This window comes from Helianthus annuus, chromosome 1 (assembly GCF_002127325.2).
Source record: "Helianthus annuus cultivar XRQ/B chromosome 1, HanXRQr2.0-SUNRISE, whole genome shotgun sequence".
Lineage (NCBI taxonomy): Eukaryota > Viridiplantae > Streptophyta > Magnoliopsida > Asterales > Asteraceae > Helianthus > Helianthus annuus.
In genome coordinates, this window is record NC_035433.2 from 128,029,164 (window position 1) to 128,046,402 (window position 17,239).

Here is a 17,239-nt window from a genome sequence, read left to right on the forward strand (position 1 = left end):
ATGCTTGTGAAAACTAATATCTTAGGAACAAATCATTTAAAGTGTTTTTTAGACTAATAAACATGCACAAAATAAACAAGATAAGATAAGATTAAAAAAATTAATTAACAGTTGAGGGTATATCATTAGACTAATAAACATGCACAACTTGTTTTAAACTAAAAAAGATTAAATTAAAAGTAGAAAAAACAAAATAAAAAAATAACCCAACTGGGTCTTCTTTACGTTTATTTAACCTTTTTATCATACATTACTCTATTGCTTTCTCTTTTTAACCTTTTTATTTCATAGTTGATTTTGTGGCTAGTTTTTATTTTAATTTATTTTATGTTATTTTATTTTTGTGATATGTAATGTAACTTAATAGAACTATTCATAAACTTGTTTTATGCTAAGCATCAAATTTGCGACATAACTAAAGGAAAAACTACGAAAGTGGTCATTTTCTTAGGTCCCAAATGTGTTATACCTATAAATTCATGCCAAATAACACAAGGCATATGAGTTCATAGTCGTTTACCTACTTTCACTCGTGTTTCTTGGAATCAAGACCATAGATCTACATACTGTATCTCATAAGTCATAACTATAAGCATTAACGTCCTCTTGTGTGACACCCTGAAAACTGTCTACTTTTGTATTTTTTTCCAAAGTCGTATTGTGTAAACTACAACTTATCAACAATGTTTAAAACTGTATCACGGACTCACAATAAGAAGCATCAACGCCCATATCCGAAACATCTACTTACACAATTTTCTCAAAGTTGAATTGTACAAACTCACCCGGAATCATCAACTATGTTTAAAACTAGACTAAACTAGTAGTAGTTATCATATTTGCTTTCAATGTTAGGATACTCTACCAAGTCAGATATGATGTATCCAATCGAAAACGACACATAAAAAGAGTTCATTCACTTGTTATCACAGTCACTTAAATTAGTCATCACAAATGGAACCCACAATATACGTCTTGAATTTGGCTTGCCAAACTAGATTTTTTATAAAATTCAAATACTTGGTGCACAAAATTACTCTTTTTTTCTCAATGAAATAAGAAGCAAAAGCCATAGCAAGCAAAACCTCTAAACCAAAAAAACAACTACAAAACAGTCCACACAACCATCACACAGATCCCTTATTCAAACCAACATAAACAGTCGTCTCATCAAGAAACAACCAGTCGGTTTCTTTCTTGCCAACACCCCCGATAAAGTAACAAACAGAACTAAACGCTAACACATACTCGAATTGTATCTTGAAAAGGAACCAACAATGTCCTCCCAAAAAACCGACACGCTCAGTACCTGTAGTGAGCAGGCTTGTATGGACCCTCAACTGGTACGCTGATGTAGTCAGCCTGGTCCTTGGTCAACTTGGTCAACTTAGCTCCAAGCTTTCCAAGATGAAGAGCGGCAACCTTCTCGTCAAGATGCTTTGGCAACACGTATACCTCCTTCTTGTACTTTCCAGTGCTCTTCTCGTTCCACAGTTCGAGTTGGGCAATCACTTGGTTGGTGAACGAGCACGACATCACGAAACTGGGGTGACCAGTGGCACAACCCAAGTTCATGAGACGACCCTCAGCCAAAACAATGATGCCGGTCTTGGTTTCGGGGAAGACCCACCTGTCGGTTTGGGGTTTGATGGTGATTCTTTGAACACCGGGGTAGGTTTCAAGTCCAAGCATGTCGATTTCGTTGTCGAAGTGACCGATGTTGCAGACGATGGCATTGTTCTTCATCTTCTTCATGTCAGAAACCATGATGATGTCTTTGTTACCAGTGGTGGTGACGAAGATGTCAGCTTCGGAAACTACGTCGTCCAAGGTGAGGACTTGGAGTCCTTCCATGGTGGCCTGGAGAGCGCAGATGGGGTCGATTTCTGTGACGATGACACGGGCACCAGCTTGTTTCATGGCGGCGGCACAACCCTTTCCGACATCTCCGTAACCGCAGACGACAGCTACCTTTCCAGCGATCATGACATCGGTGGCTCTCATCAAACCATCAGGGAGAGAGTGACGGCATCCATACAAGTTGTCAAACTGTAACAAAATTGAACACATACGTTATAAGTTACAGTGAAATTCAGATCAAGAAAATCACAATAGTGCACACCACCTATACATATCAAACTAAATATCATATAGAACAATTACCAACTAAGCTGATCAGATCTAGATCAGAAATACAGTAATTCACAAGCATAAGTACATGCAATACCAGAACGCCTACTAAATTTGTGCACACCACATGTTTGATATTATTTCTCTAAGAACAAACATATCAACACAATTCCTACTACTAGTGAGTAGTGAGTGCACATTCAATCCAAAATATAAAAAAGCAAAGGTCAAATCAAAGAATTATCAACTAAACTGATTAGATCTAGGCCAGAGATGCATTAATTCACAAGCATTAGTACATATAATACCAAACCTAGCTACATTACAGCATACTCCATTAATGTGAGACAGATATCTGTAACAGATCTAAACCAGAAAACAAACTTAATTTGTGCACACCGCCTGTTCGATAAAAATCCTCTAAAAACAAACATGCCAACACAAATCAACTACTAGTTGGTGCAGATTCAATCCAATATGTACAACAGTACAGTTCAAATTGATCAGATCTAGGTCAGAAATATGGTAATTCACAGGCATTAGTACATGTAAAATAAGATCTAGCAAATGAAACAGTTATCGGTAATAGATCTAAACCAGAAATCAAACTAAATTTGTGTACACCACCTGTTCGACAAAATTCCTCTAAAAACAAACATATTACAACAAATCCTACTACTAGTGAGTGTAGATTTAACCTACCAATTAACACAATAAAGTTCAAAGCAAACAATTATCAACTAAAATGCAACAGATCTAGGTCAAAAACAAGCTAATTCACAACCAATGCTACAACTAACACAAGATCTAGAACAATGAACCATACCTTGCTCTTGGTAACAGAGTCGTTGACATTAATAGCAGGGAACAACAGAGTACCGTTAGCTTGCATCTGGTACAACCTCTTAACACCAGTGGTAGTCTCCTCAGACACACCTACCAATCTCTCCTTCATCTTGTGGTACTTCTTCGGGTCAGTCGCCAATCCTTCCTTAATAATCGACAACACAATCTGGAACTCTGCATTATCAGTCGAGGTAGGATCCGGCAACTTTCCAGTCTTCTCAAACTCCTCCTCAGCCTTAACTCCTTCATGGATCAACAAAGTAGCATCACCACCGTCATCAACAATCAGATCTGGACCACCACCAGGGCCCCAGTCCAAAGCACGCTCAGTACACCACCAGTATTCCTGTTACAAATATAAATATCAACAAATGGTTTCTTGCAATATATAAATCTTTTTGTATAACCACGAATCAGAACCACGTACAAATATAAATATTAATGAATGCTTTCTTGCAATATATGATTTTTTTGTATAACTACAAATCGAAGTGATACAAGGCTAAATTTCAGTGGATCGCAACGATTTACGAGATATAGATTTTTTTTGCATCACTTAACAAATCTGAGCGACACAAGGCTAAATCTCAGTGGATCATAAGTTCATAACCGTTATACAGCTTTTTTGCATAACTTAACAAATCTGGGCTCCGCAAGGCTGAAACTCAGGGGATTGTAATTTAAAGACGAATCTGAGCGACACAGGGATGAATGTCAGTGGATCGAGGCAGTCTAAAGTGATAATAATAATGTTTGTGTAGGACTCACACTAATAAACCCTAAAAATAACATTATAATGCAATACCTGTAGTGTTTCCCCCTTCCAGGCGAACACAGCAGCCGAATCGCGAGCGATAGCGGCCGCAGCGTGATCCTGGGTGGAGAAGATGTTGCAAGAGCACCATCTGACCTCAGCGCCCAAGGCGGTAAGGGTTTCGATAAGGACACCGGTTTGAATAGTCATGTGGAGTGAACCGGTGATGCGAGCGCCTTTGAAGGGCTGCGATGGGCCGAATTCGGTCCTGCAGGACATAAGTCCGGGCATTTCGACTTCGGCTAGCTCGAGTTCGAGGCGGCCGAAGTCGGCTAAGGACATGTCCTTGACTTTGTATTCACGGCCAGTAGAGGTTTTCTCGACGGTGAGAGCCATGGTGAAGAAGAGTTTGTAGATCTGGTTTTAGAGGCTCTCAAGAGGGGTGGGTACAAAGAGGATAGTGGGGATTGGAGGGGGTATAAATAGGGTTTATGTGTGGTGATTGACGGTTGAGATTTGATCTGTGTGGGGGTGGGTCCCACCTGGATGAAAATATAATTGTTTAGCCAATTACCCACTCTTGTGTGGGCTTAAAATAAGAAGTGTGATAATTTTCGTACAAAGATATTTTTAAGAGAGAGCTTGATACAAGCTATAATTCATAATTTATTCATCGCTCAATAAGAGGACCCGGGGTGGTCCGTGATCGGCCACCCATAACGCGTTATCGGCATTTGCTACACCGCCGCCACCACTTGAAAACGCGTGGTAAAATAAACGCGTTACCACCAACACGCGTTGAAGTTTTGAGTTTTATAGGGTATGACTTGTACATTGTGCATTAATACTTGTATATTGGAATCCCCATCACTAGTGATTCCACCCCTAGTCCATTTCTATCACTAGTGATGGAAATATGGTTGATGACATGGCATTTGCTGATTGGATAGTGGGAGTGATGGAATCCATCACTAGTGATTCCACCCCTAGTCCATTTCTATCACTAGTGATGGAAATATGGTTGATGACATGGCATTTGCTGATTGGATAGTGGGAGTGATGGAATCGATATTAGTACAAGTAAACAATGGGGTGTGATAAATAGGGTTAGAATCAAATATAAATGATAGAATAAATAAGAAGGGTAAGAACGATTTTAGTCCATTGATCTTAGATATGGAGAGTTGAGATTAGTTGTAGGAAAAAAAATATAATAGAAGGGCATAAATAGAATCCTATATTTATGGATTTTCTCTCTCCAGATGCAAGACACATGCCAATTCCCTCATCGATTTAAAACGTCCATAACTTTTTCATACGTCATTTTTTTTTTAAATTCGCCATAATAACGAGCGTTTTTTTATCTTTAATATGGGTACCATATTATCATATAAAAAAAAATAAAAAAAAATCATTTTTACTGGGTTTTTTTTTTGCATTGTGTTAAAGGTTCGGGTCATTGTGTCTTTTAACTGGGTTTTGGTCAGTAGAGTTTCTATACATTGTGTTATTATCAAAACCTATAACACAATATTAATTTGGGTTCTATCCATTGCGTTTTTATAAGAACCTATAACACAATATGTGACACAATGAAGATGGTGTTATATCTAGGTTTTCTATAAATTGTGTTATTAGTTTAGGTCATTGTGTTTAATATGTTATTCATTGTGTTTTAATATGTTGTCCATTGTGTTTTATAATTTGTTCAATTTTTTTATTATCTTTGTTCATTGTGTTTTAGTTTGTTGTGTATTGTGTTTTTAGTTTGTTTTCCATTGTGTCTTCATCTGCTCTCCATTGTGTCTTTTATCTGCTGTCATTAAGGTGTTGTTTGTTTTTGCAGACATAAATTGTCTGCAAGCTGATTTCATCTGTTTTTATGTCTGCAACTGAAGATGTGGTCTGAAGATCTGCAAGCTGAAAATATAAGACTGTTTGTTTTTATAAGTTGATACCGGTCTGAAGCACATCAAAAATGACGAAACATTCACATTCCGCTTCGATCCAGCGGAGGAGAAGAGGGAGGTCGGAGAAAGAGCTGGTCACCAGAGGAGGAGGGAGGTCGCCGGAGAAGGAGGTAGGTCGCCGGAGGAGGGGGAGGTCGGAGAAGGGGTAGGTCGCCGGAGGAGGTAGGTCGCCGGAGGAGAAGAGGGAGGTCGCCGGAGGAGGAGGTGGGTCGCCGGAGGAGAAGAGGGAGGTCGGAGAAGGAGGAGGAGCGGCGGTGGGAGGGGCTGATGTTTGAGGGAGGAGAAGATGGAGGTGTGAAGATGTTTTAAGTAAGGGGTCCATAGCTTATTTTTTAAGATGAAAAAAGTTGAGTTCAGATCTGTTTAAAGAAAAAAACAAACAGTCTTCAAGGGTAACGTCTGCGCGCCTGCAGACATCAGCCCCCTTGAAGATGTTTGAAGAAAAAACAAACACCCCCTAATTGTGTCTTTTATCTGTTGTCATCAATTGTGTTTTTATTTAGTCTGATACTTATTGTGTTATATGTTATCGCCATTGTGTTATACGTTATGGTCATTGTGTTTTAGTATGTTGTCAATTGTGTCTTTATCTGTTGTCATTGATTGTGTTTTTGATCTACTTTACATTGTGTTTTACATCATGTCCATTGTGTAATATGCATCTGGTTTTTTGAAAAAAAAAATTTTTGAAAAATATAACAATATGGTACTCATATTAAAGATAAAAAAAACGCTCGATTTTGTGGTATAATTTTTTTTAAAATCAAATGATGTATAAAAAAGTTACGGACATTTAAAAATTGGGGGGAAAATAGTATGTGACTTTCATGTGCATATTCTCTTTCCTCTTGTAGAAAAAATTACCATTTTCATTTAATTTCTCTTAGGACACTTGTCATTCTCTGATGGCTTCTTACCCTTCTTTTTTTTTAATATTTTGTATTATAACTCAACCCGTGATAAATATACCCAAGATAATGATTAATATACTCAAAAGTTAAATTTAGTAATGATTAACTACTTTATTATATTATTTTATTATAAAATTAAAAGTAATAATTATGTTTTATTATAAAGTCAAAAGTAATAATTATGTTATTTATGTTATTTAATTTTATAATACTTTTGTTACTTTTTTATATTTTGTTATACTATTATTAGTATTAATAGCAATATTAATAAATAAATAGTCAAGACACTTTATTATAAACACGAAAGTGAAAAACTTCATCATAAATAAATAAAAATTCATCTAATAAAAAAGTAAACGAGCAAACAATAAAACAATTAATCACTTAGATCGACAAAACCATTTACACGACGATAAAGCTGGGTATATAATTCTAGACGCCACTTATACATGGTCTCCCATCCAGCCGCAGACATGCTAATGTTGCGAAAATTCCAATAAGGCGTGATTGTAGGCATCGGGTACCTTTCTTTAATTATATTTTGTTAAACTTTTCCTTTACCGTAAAAAAAAAACAAATCACAAGAGTATGCCATGAAAACTTTGTCTGTTTTAAATTATTCGCCATGAAAACTAAAATAAAAAATCTAAAAAATATAGCTATAATATTTCCAAAGCGTCTTTACTTCATTAGTTCTAAATTATAAAATAAAAGGAAAGAAACAATTTAAGCAACTGTTTAGTTGTAATTATTTTAAATAATAAAAAGAATAAAAAAAGTAAATAATAATATAAGATTTTAGTTTTAAAATGAAAAACAAAACTAAGAATTGAAATAGAAAGAAAATGGAAAACGATTAAAAAAAGGAAAAATTAAATGGAAAGAGAACGAAATAAAGTTGCTTTATGAAAACATATTCCATTAAAGTTGGTTTATGAGAAAATGTTGAAAAGTTTACTGAAATGACTTGACTTGTAGGTAAAAGTAAAAAAAGTTTGACTTTTTGGGTGTATTTAACAACACTCTAAGTCCTTGCGTAGTGGGCGGTATGCCCGGCGGTATAACCCCCATAGCGCCCCAAAAAGCCCCTTGCTGACGTGTCACACCACGTGTCGCATAACGCCCACAAAGGGGCGTTATGACTACGCATGGCCTAAACAATGGTGTGTATAATTTTCACTTTCAGTTTAGTTTAAGACCATGTGTAGTGGTTAAGCCAAATAATGCCCCCACCATGGGGCGTTTTGCGACACGTGGCAGTCCAGTCAGCATGGGGCATTATTGAAAAAGTGGCGTAGTGCAAATAATGCCCAATAACGTTTATGCAATCATTTCACAATTATTTTTTTTTAATATAAAACATAAATAACTTCATTAATTTAAAATAAAAATTACACTACTTGAAATAAAAAAAAACCGAAAACAAAAAACAGAAAATAAAGAAACCGAAAAAAATAAAGTTAAAAAAAAGAAGATGATCTAGAGTCGATCGGTTTGGACAAAAACTCAATGTCCTTTTCCATTTGCTTCGCCTCTTGCATCTCGTTAAACTTTTTTGTTTCGGCCACTCGTTCTTTCATAATCTCATAACGTTGGTGGCCGAGGTCGCGAATGTTTTGGAGACGACGGTTCATCTCCTCGAAGTCTTCCTTCAACTCGAGATCAGAAGACGACTCCACCGTTTTTTTCCTAGTTCGCTTATCCTTTCTTCTACCGGGCGGTCGGGTCAACTCTTCTTCAAGTTCCTCGTCAACGTCCACCACCTCATTTAGATCGACATTGCGGGCATCCGATGTCGGTGTTTCAGGGTCAACGGAGGATGACGTTTTTGACCGTTTAGCTCGACGTCTACTACTAGACGTCATGGTACCTACTAGCGCCCACTTTGGACTTTTTCGTAGTAGATCCCAACACTTATAGTATGGGAAAGGGCATTTCGTTTTCTCGAACTCGTCCAAAGTCTTCGTTAAAACCCCGACGTCACCTTCACCGCTCGAGCGATTATCGTAGTTACGTTGGTACACTTCTTGGAAGGCATGACACTTGTTGTTGATGTCGGTCGATTTGCTAGAAATGGAATCTTTGTCCCGATGTTCGCCTTGACCCCACGTGCTATAAAAGAGTGCACGAACCCTATCCCAAGAAACGGGGCCCTTTTGAAAGTTTGCTACAAATTGAAAAAAATAAAAGTAAAAATATAAGTTGTATGTTAAAAATAAAAGTAAAAATATAAGTTGTATGTTAAAAATAAAAGTAAAAATATAAGTTGTATGTTAAAATATAAAAAGTTTCGTGGTCCTCCGAAACGTCGAGCCACGCCCGAGTCAACGTGAATTCCTCCTCCTTCGTCCATTTAAGGTGAGTTTTTATACGTCGAGGTTCGTCCTTTTCCTTCTTCTTATGCGACCTTCTGCCGCGTTTCGATTTCTCAGGCACCGGTTCGGGTTGCGTCTCCGGCACGACATCGACATCAACATCGGGTTCGGCTTGTTGTTGTGAAGGTTGCGACCTGCCGGGTTGACCATAGCCGAAGGTGGGAGGCATGAACGGAGTGGCACCACTCAAGTAAGCCGCGTAGTTTAAAAAGTTCGGGTCCATGTCTTGAAGGTTATACAGGTTTTGCGGTTGGGTTATGTTCGGGTTAAGGGGTCTTGCGGGGACACCAAGGGGGGGTCGGAATGGATGCATATTTGTATAAAATATAGAAGAAGTAGGAGAGAAAGTGTGATTTTTTTTTTATAAAAAATAGGAAAAAGTGGGTATTATTTATATAGTGGGTAAATTTTGGAATTAAAAAAAATAAAATTATTAAACAATTGACCGTTGTCAACGGTTATCTCTTGGCCCAAAGCAATTTTCAGCGTTTTTTTTAAAACGCCAAGTTCAATTTTTTTTCAAAAATCACGCCTAGCGTAATGGGGGGGGGCGTTTTTGGACCTTTTTTTTTTAATATTTTTTTTTAAAATACTGCCCCACTAGTAGTTGTGTCTGTTCCAATTAACAATTGACTACTATTTATCTTAATCGAAATGTTGAAAATCTTTTTAAACGACAAAAATAAAAGCTACGACAAATGAAGTTACTTCTTCACTTTCACTAGACAAAAAATACTGCCCCACTAGTAGTTTTTGGACCAAGGTTTAATCATTGAGGGTGTAAGTATTTAAGGGAAAAAAAAAGTAACGGTTTAAAAAAAAAGTTTTTTTTTTTAATGAAAGTGAAAGTTAAGAGTGTCATTGTTCACATTATAAGTATGAATTATTATCGGTTAATGGATTATTAACAATCGATTGTATAGTTTATTTAATTGATCATTTTAATAAATAATTTTAAGTTTTTTTTTTTTTAAGATGAACTTCATTAACACACGAGAAAACCTCCGACTCTCCAAGGCGGAGAGAAGAAGGCCACTAGAAATATTACAATAACATTACATTAGACCAACCTTTCCGATGGTTAACAAAATCTTTATACCTATTCGAAAACCAAAGAAATCCAAAGGCTTTAATCTCAACCACAACCTCCACTACATTGCCCATCTTTTGGTTGAAAATACAATCATTCCTAGCTCTCCAGTTACGCCAAAAACAAACCATAACCATACCTTTAATAATATGTTTGCGTGTAGCCGATAACCCATCCACCTTGTGAATATCAAGAATATCGCTCACACTGAAAGCAAAATAGTTTGGCAGCCCAAGCCATCTTAACACGTCATTCCACATGCTCATCGAAAACGCATAACCCGTAAAAATATGGTCTCCCTCATCCTCACCATCCCCACATAACACACAAGTAGTATTTTCATCGTTAATGTTCCTTCTCAATAACGCCAACTTGGTTGGAATCCATTTCAACATATTCAACATAAGACGCCACATAAAAATGTTACATTTAATGGGCACCCATTTACACCAGTCAAGTTTTGGATTACTTACACCTGGGCACGAAGCCGCGAGCCACTTCCTGACTGCCACAGCCGAAAACGACCCACCAGGATCGTCGTCCCACCTCCATAAGCCTGCGCCCATCTTGATCTGTGTCTGTTGCACAACAGACATCAAGGCCTAAAACTAAACCATCTCCTCAGCCGTAGAAAGAGGCTTCTTCCAAGACCAAGAAGCAACAATCACTTGATCAACCTTCTTTACTCTATCGCCCACAAGATTTTCTTATATTAAAGTTATCGTGATGATATGTATTCCTTGGTAGAGGATCCTGTACAAAGTGGAACTTTTGTGAGAAGTGCGAGAAATAATTTGGGAATGACAAGTGTCCTTTAGCCTAATTAATTCAAAAGGGTATATTAGTAATTTGACATTCTTATCATTTAATTGATTTCCAATATAACTGCCAAAAAAAACTGGCGATGAGTTTTTATAGGGATTGAACCGAATTTTGAATTAGGAGAAATTTTAGGAAACATATTTGTTTTTACGATTTTATACATCTGATTGTTTTATCTTCTTCATCATCTTTTAATCGCGACATCTTTTAATCATACATTTTTCATGGCGTGGTGTTTTAAACATCTGGATACATTGTTCATGGCGTGGTGTTTAAAACATCTGGAGACATTGACTATGATTCAAGTCATGGTGTTTTATCTGGAGACATTGTTCATGGCGTGGTGTTTTAAACATCTGGAGACATTGTTCATGGCGTGGTGTTTTAAACATTTGGAGACATTGACTATGATTCAAGTCATGGTGTTTTATCTGACTTGAATTCCAGATAAAACACCATGACTTGAATCATAGTCAATGTTTCCAGATGTTTTAAAACACCACGCCATGAACAATGTCTCCAGATGTTTAAAACACCATGCCATGAACAATGTCTCCAGATAAAACACCATGACTTGAATCATAGTCATGGTGTTTTAAAATATGGGAATGTTTTGTGTTGATTGTCCAGATAAAACACCATGACTTGAATCATAGTCATGGTGTTTTAAAATCTGGGAATGTTTTGTATTGAATCATAGTCATGTTTTGTATTGAACAATGTCTCCAGATAAAACACTATGATTCAAGTCATGGTGTTTTCTGGATTCCAGATAAAACACCATGACATGAATCGTAGTCAATTTATCCATATTTTTTAAAACACCACGCCATGAATCTGATTACATTTCTTCTAAACGTAAAACACCACGCCTTGAATCTTATATAAATCAAAGAGGCTTCCGATTTAGATATTGGTTATTAATTCCGATATTTAAGAAAAAAGGAGTGAATGTAGGTGTTTTTGGTTGTGTAGGATACGGTTATCATATTTGAAACATTGAAAAAGACACTATTGCCCTTCAATTTTACATAAGGTCCCTCTAATTAAAACACAATTTACATCTTTATACCCTATTGATCTCAACCATTAGATCAAATATCCAATGGTTTAAAACACTTCTTACCCTTCTCACATTTTAAACACTTTTTACCATATCCCTACCCTGTATTCCTTAACCTATAAACATTTTTTTTAATTTTATAAACTGATTTTATAAACGTTTTAAATATATTATAAATAAACTAGATATCAATTTTATATTAATCGTAGTCCACATTTGATTTGTTTCAAATGTATTATAAATAAACTAGATATGTATTATAAATAAACTAGATATCAATTTTATATTATCGTACTCCACATTTGATTTGATTATCGTAAAAAAGGCTCATAAAATATTCAATACGCTCTATTAGGAGCGGTAAAAACAAAAACATGTTACATGTCCATGAATTCATTATACTTGTTAATGTAAATGTAAATGAGCGGTAAAAACAAAAATATGTCCATTAAACTTGTTAATGTAAGGTATACTTTAATAATCTAAAAATAATACAATTAGTGTTCATACCCGTTATAATATGTAACTAGTAATAAAACCAACGGGTATTGAGGCGCGGATATATCGCAAACATCGAATTGATTAGTCCGAGCATTATGTGACGCGTTAATCATATGAAAACAAGTGTTTCAATGTATCCGATTGAACTCAATGTAACTTATATAAGCATTGAAATTGCATCAAAACGTAAAGTAAATCGAATTTCTATTGTACAATCATAACGTGTTATATGCGGCCCGACTAACTCGAACTTACACCGTCAAGTCAAAACTTATTATATGCGACCCGACTCATACGTAGGCAACTCGAAACGTAGACAAACTCGAATTTATACGAAAAAGTATACTAAATTTATGTTGAAATGTAAACAAACTCGAGTTTAATCGACGAATCAAAATGTATTATATTTAACCTGACTTGTTTTCAAACAAAATTTATGCAAAAACGTACATAAAAAGTAAGCGTGATAACGTATTATATTTGACTGACTCGTTTCTAAATAAAATTTACGTCAATTTATACCGTCAATCAAGATGTATTGTATTTGACCTGAATCATTTCAACAAAATTGAAACGTACAAAAAAAGTAAGCACGGAAATGTATTATATTTAACCCGACTAGTTTCCAAACAATGAAACGTATACCAACTCGAATTTATACCAACACGTATATAAAAATAAGCGCACAACAAATTAATATTTTTAAGTTCACAAACAAAGACATTAACGAAAAGTCAGATTATATACTCTCGAGGTGGTGAAAGTGACATTTTACAAAGCTCATAAAAAATTAAAGGATTGAAAATTACACTTTCTAAACTTAAGGGGCTAAGAGGAGGTAAAAATGAAATTTGGAAAAGTTTGGGGGAAGGAATGTCCACCGATATTTCTCTTTAAGATTATATAAATAAAATACCCTTTCCGGGTTAAAGTATACTTTTGAAAACGAATGAATTAACTTATGATAACCACGATGATACGTATAACCATGTAGTCATATTAGTGTATGTGTACAACGTATATTACAATATCATGTCTCTACCGAAGAAAGAACACCCTTATTCTCTGTTATTTCAACATTTTCTAGATAGACTTCTAATGTCGTCTCTCTAAACACTCACATGAAACATATTACAATGTATATCAACATATAACATGTTTACATCTTAGATTTAGCATAGCATACTGACTTGATATTTGATATTTTGAAGATAGTTATCAAGACTATGACCTTGAGTCCCTCTATCGGTCTTTCTTTAATGTTGTAACATGAACATAGTCCATTTATTATAACAATGACCCGAATCAAGATAACTAAATTCATAATGCGGTTACAAGTTACAATCACCCTTTACATTTATTGGAAAGTTAAGATGTAACATGTAAACATGTTAGCCGCATCTCCGTACCACATCCGGCAAAATTGGGATATTTTACAAAAACAATTCTCAAAGGAAATCACCGACAGTCTGTTTTTCTTAGTTTATACAATATTTTTATTATTTAAATTGAGATCTGGTTCTGGATCTATGTTCTCTACTTTTTGGTTCTTTTATCTTTTTTTACTTTTTTGGCCATGTAACATGAGCTGGTTCTGAACATTTTAACTTGTATAAATGAATATATTAAGGTGCTGATTTTAAAGGTTTTAGAATATATCATTGGGTTTAAACAAATATATTATCTTTTATGTTAATGCTTACGTATCTATATACAATAATAATATTTGCTTGAACACTATAATAATAATAATAATAATAATAATAATAATAATAATAATAATAATAATAATAATAATAATAATACTTTCTTAGGGACAAATTTGTTCCATCTTGTTTTCTGATCTCCATCGGGAAATAAGTTTTCCGACACAGTTAATCAAAAATTGATCATCGTAACTAAATCCCGAGTCCATTTATCAATAGACTCTCCCAATGAAACATCTTCTAGAATCGCCTTAATTTCATAAAATTGTGTGTATTCGGCCCCTCCCCTTAGACTGCATCGCCAATCCCATGCAACCCCTGAATTGGTCACACAATCCCGAAAACACACATCTTTCTTCATCTCCAAATTGTAAATATGTTGAAACAAAGATCGAAATGGTCTATTTTCAACTAAATCCCACTTAAGGGGATACGGTGTGGGTGCGAGATCCAGGCGGCAAAGCCGTTTGCCGCACGGCAAACACCGCCGCCGACCAAGTTTGGTCGCGGCAAAACATTGAACTCGGTGACCCTTTGCCGACTCGAGAAGAAGAAATGGAAAAAGGGGGGGGGGGGGCACTCCAACGGTCATATGACCGTTTAAAAAAAAAAAATTTTTTTTTAAAAATTAAACTATATATATATCACAAACCATTTAACCATATACTTTCCAATTGAGCTATACTCATACAAACCAATTCCTTCTAAAGGTTTACCTTACAAAATGGCGGATGAACTCCCGTTATGGTTCCCACCCATGAGTAGCGACGATTCATCCGATAGTAGCATTCTTTTTTTTCAAAATCTCATCGAAGAAACCGAACTTCAAGATACCGGCACATCTAACCGAAGGAGATATATTGAACGTCAACGTGAGGAGGGGCATGAGACACTCATGGCGGATTATTTTGTCGAAGACCCGAAGTACAACGAAGATATCTTTCGGCATAGGTTCCGTATGTCGAAACGTTTGTTTCTAAAAATTGTGTCCGATGTGGAAGAGAACGACCCGTGGTTTGTAGAGGCCCCCGATGCGCGAGGTAGGAAGGGCTTTACGCCCTTGCAAAAGGTGACATCGGCTATTAAACAGCTCGCAACTGGAAACACTCCAGACGAGAACGACGAGTACTTGCATATGGCCGAAAGAACTTCCCGCGAGTGCCTAGAATATTTTTGTGACACGGTTTGCAAAATATATGGTCCAGAGTTCTTACGTAGACCGACAAGCCACGACATGGCACTTTATTGTTTTTAATTTATTTATATTAAATTAATTATTGCAAAAAAAAAATAATAATAAAAGTTTACCACTTCAGCAAGTGTTTAAACCAATGCCAACACTTTTCAGCAAAGTTTAAACACTTTTGCCAAATTGACATGGCGCGCTCTGATTGGTCGGTTTTTTGTTTTGCCACTTTAAAGTGTTTAACCACTCCTTATACCCTAACTCACAAAATTTTACGGTTCTCCACGTCTCCTTCGCAGAAAAAAGAGATCTCAAAGCTTTCAATTTCTTTTTTAACCATGACAATAAGTTTAAAAAAGAGAAATAATAAGCTCCCAAAGATCCTAGAATTGAGGGAATAAACACCAAGATTCATCCAATAGACAAAAGGTTAGCTTTCCATTTAGACAATCTCTAATCAAACTTATCCATGATACGTTTCGAGCTTTGTAATTTACTCATATTTGCTCCAACGCCAATTCCGAAATAGATGAAGGGGAGTTTATTTGCGTTGCAACCCACCAAGTTGGGAAAAAAGTCCATTTCTAAATGGTCAACTCCAAACCCAAACATATTTGACTTGTGAAAGTTGAGCTTTAAACCAAAAGCCAAATGATGAAGTTAATGCCATAACAATATTTCGAATATTACCCAACTACCATTCACCTAAGAGGATGACATCATTAGCATTATAAAGTTGAGATAAATAAAAATTACCTCTACCAATGTAAGCTCCAAAATTTAACCCGACATTCACAATGTCCTCAATTGCAACATGTAAACCCTTCGTAGCAATAATAAACATAAACAGTGGCGCAGGTTAGAAGGGGCCAGGGGGACCCCCTCGAACTTTTCGCCCAGTACTGTTATGTATGTAACTTTTGTATATAAATTTTTGGGTATATACGTTTTCGACCCCCGGTTCTATAGAAATTTTTGGGTATATACGTTTTCGACTCCCTGTCGGAAATCTCAAGCTTCGCCACTGAACATAAACAAAGACAAAGGATTCCCTTGTCGAATACCTCTCTCCATCTGAATCTCTTAAGACAGGTTTCCATTAATTAAAATTGAAGCCTTAGCCTAAGTCAAACATGAACCGCTTAGGTCATGCACTCTTAAGACAGGTTTCCATTAATTAAAATCGAAGCCTTAGCCTAAGACCAACATGAACCGCTTAGGTCATGCACTCTTAAGATAGATTTCCATAATTAAAATTGAAACCTTAGCCTAAGACAAACATAAACCGCTTAGGTCATACACACTTGTCTAATGTGTTTTTTTATATGTATTCCTCATTATATGACGTATCATGTGCTTGTTGGGTTTCTCTATACATGCATTGAGAATTTCAAAACCATATAAGTTACTTATTTTAGGTATAAACTAATTCAAAATAATACCCTAGAAGTTGAAAGTGAAAACTGAAAAGTCCAATATCCTTTATAATTTTTATTAGAAACATATGACAACATTATAGCAATTAAGTTTAGATCTTTACATTAAAGTTCCGAGCTTTGAACTTGTTGAGATCACCATTTGTATACATATTTCATCGGTTGGATGTGTCGGCCGCTAATAAAACCAAGAACCACAAGTAAGAACTCGTTCCTTGCAAATACATGTGAAGGGGTATGGTCCCAAAAGTCGTGCAAGCCATACATGCACAGGGCTATACCCACACTTCATTACAACATTCAGCTTGCTCTAAGGTTCTTGTGCGAAAGCTACCCGTGTACGTGCAGCCATGACAGCTCACATAAACTTTATTGTAAACATACAATACAATTAAGATAATAACCTATTTTTAATGTTAACTCGAGAAAGATAGAGCTTAATTTTTTTA

General features: G+C 35.9%; 3 protein-coding genes across 4 annotated transcripts; 1 reads left to right on the forward strand and 2 right to left on the reverse strand.

The window, feature by feature from the left end:
• Positions 1 to 969: 969 nt before the first annotated feature.
• On the reverse strand, positions 970 to 4,199 carry LOC110877325 (adenosylhomocysteinase 1). Of its 2 annotated transcripts, XM_035974644.1 has the most exons (4): positions 4,082 to 4,198; positions 3,782 to 4,027; positions 2,957 to 3,322; positions 972 to 2,049 (listed from the first exon to the last, which is right to left on the reverse strand). In XM_035974644.1, the coding sequence occupies exons 1-4, from the start codon at positions 4,124 to 4,126 to the stop codon at positions 1,303 to 1,305; spliced, it is 1,404 nt and encodes a 467-aa protein (XP_035830537.1). In that variant the 5' UTR covers positions 4,127 to 4,198; the 3' UTR covers positions 972 to 1,302. The 2 variants fall into 2 exon arrangements, with proteins under 2 accessions (XP_021981166.1, XP_035830537.1); XM_022125474.2 differs by having other exon boundaries at positions 970 to 2,049; positions 3,782 to 4,199.
• Positions 4,200 to 10,030: 5,831 nt separating this feature from the next.
• On the reverse strand, positions 10,031 to 10,642 carry LOC110931133. Its single transcript, XM_022174543.2, has one exon. It carries the CDS (start codon positions 10,640 to 10,642, stop codon positions 10,031 to 10,033), a length of 612 nt encoding a protein of 203 aa, XP_022030235.2.
• A 4,250-nt stretch (positions 10,643 to 14,892) lies between these two features.
• LOC110931142 lies at positions 14,893 to 15,423 on the forward strand. The gene has a single exon (XM_022174551.1). It carries the CDS (start codon positions 14,893 to 14,895, stop codon positions 15,421 to 15,423), a length of 531 nt encoding a protein of 176 aa, XP_022030243.1.
• The last annotated feature ends 1,816 nt before the right edge of the window (positions 15,424 to 17,239 follow it).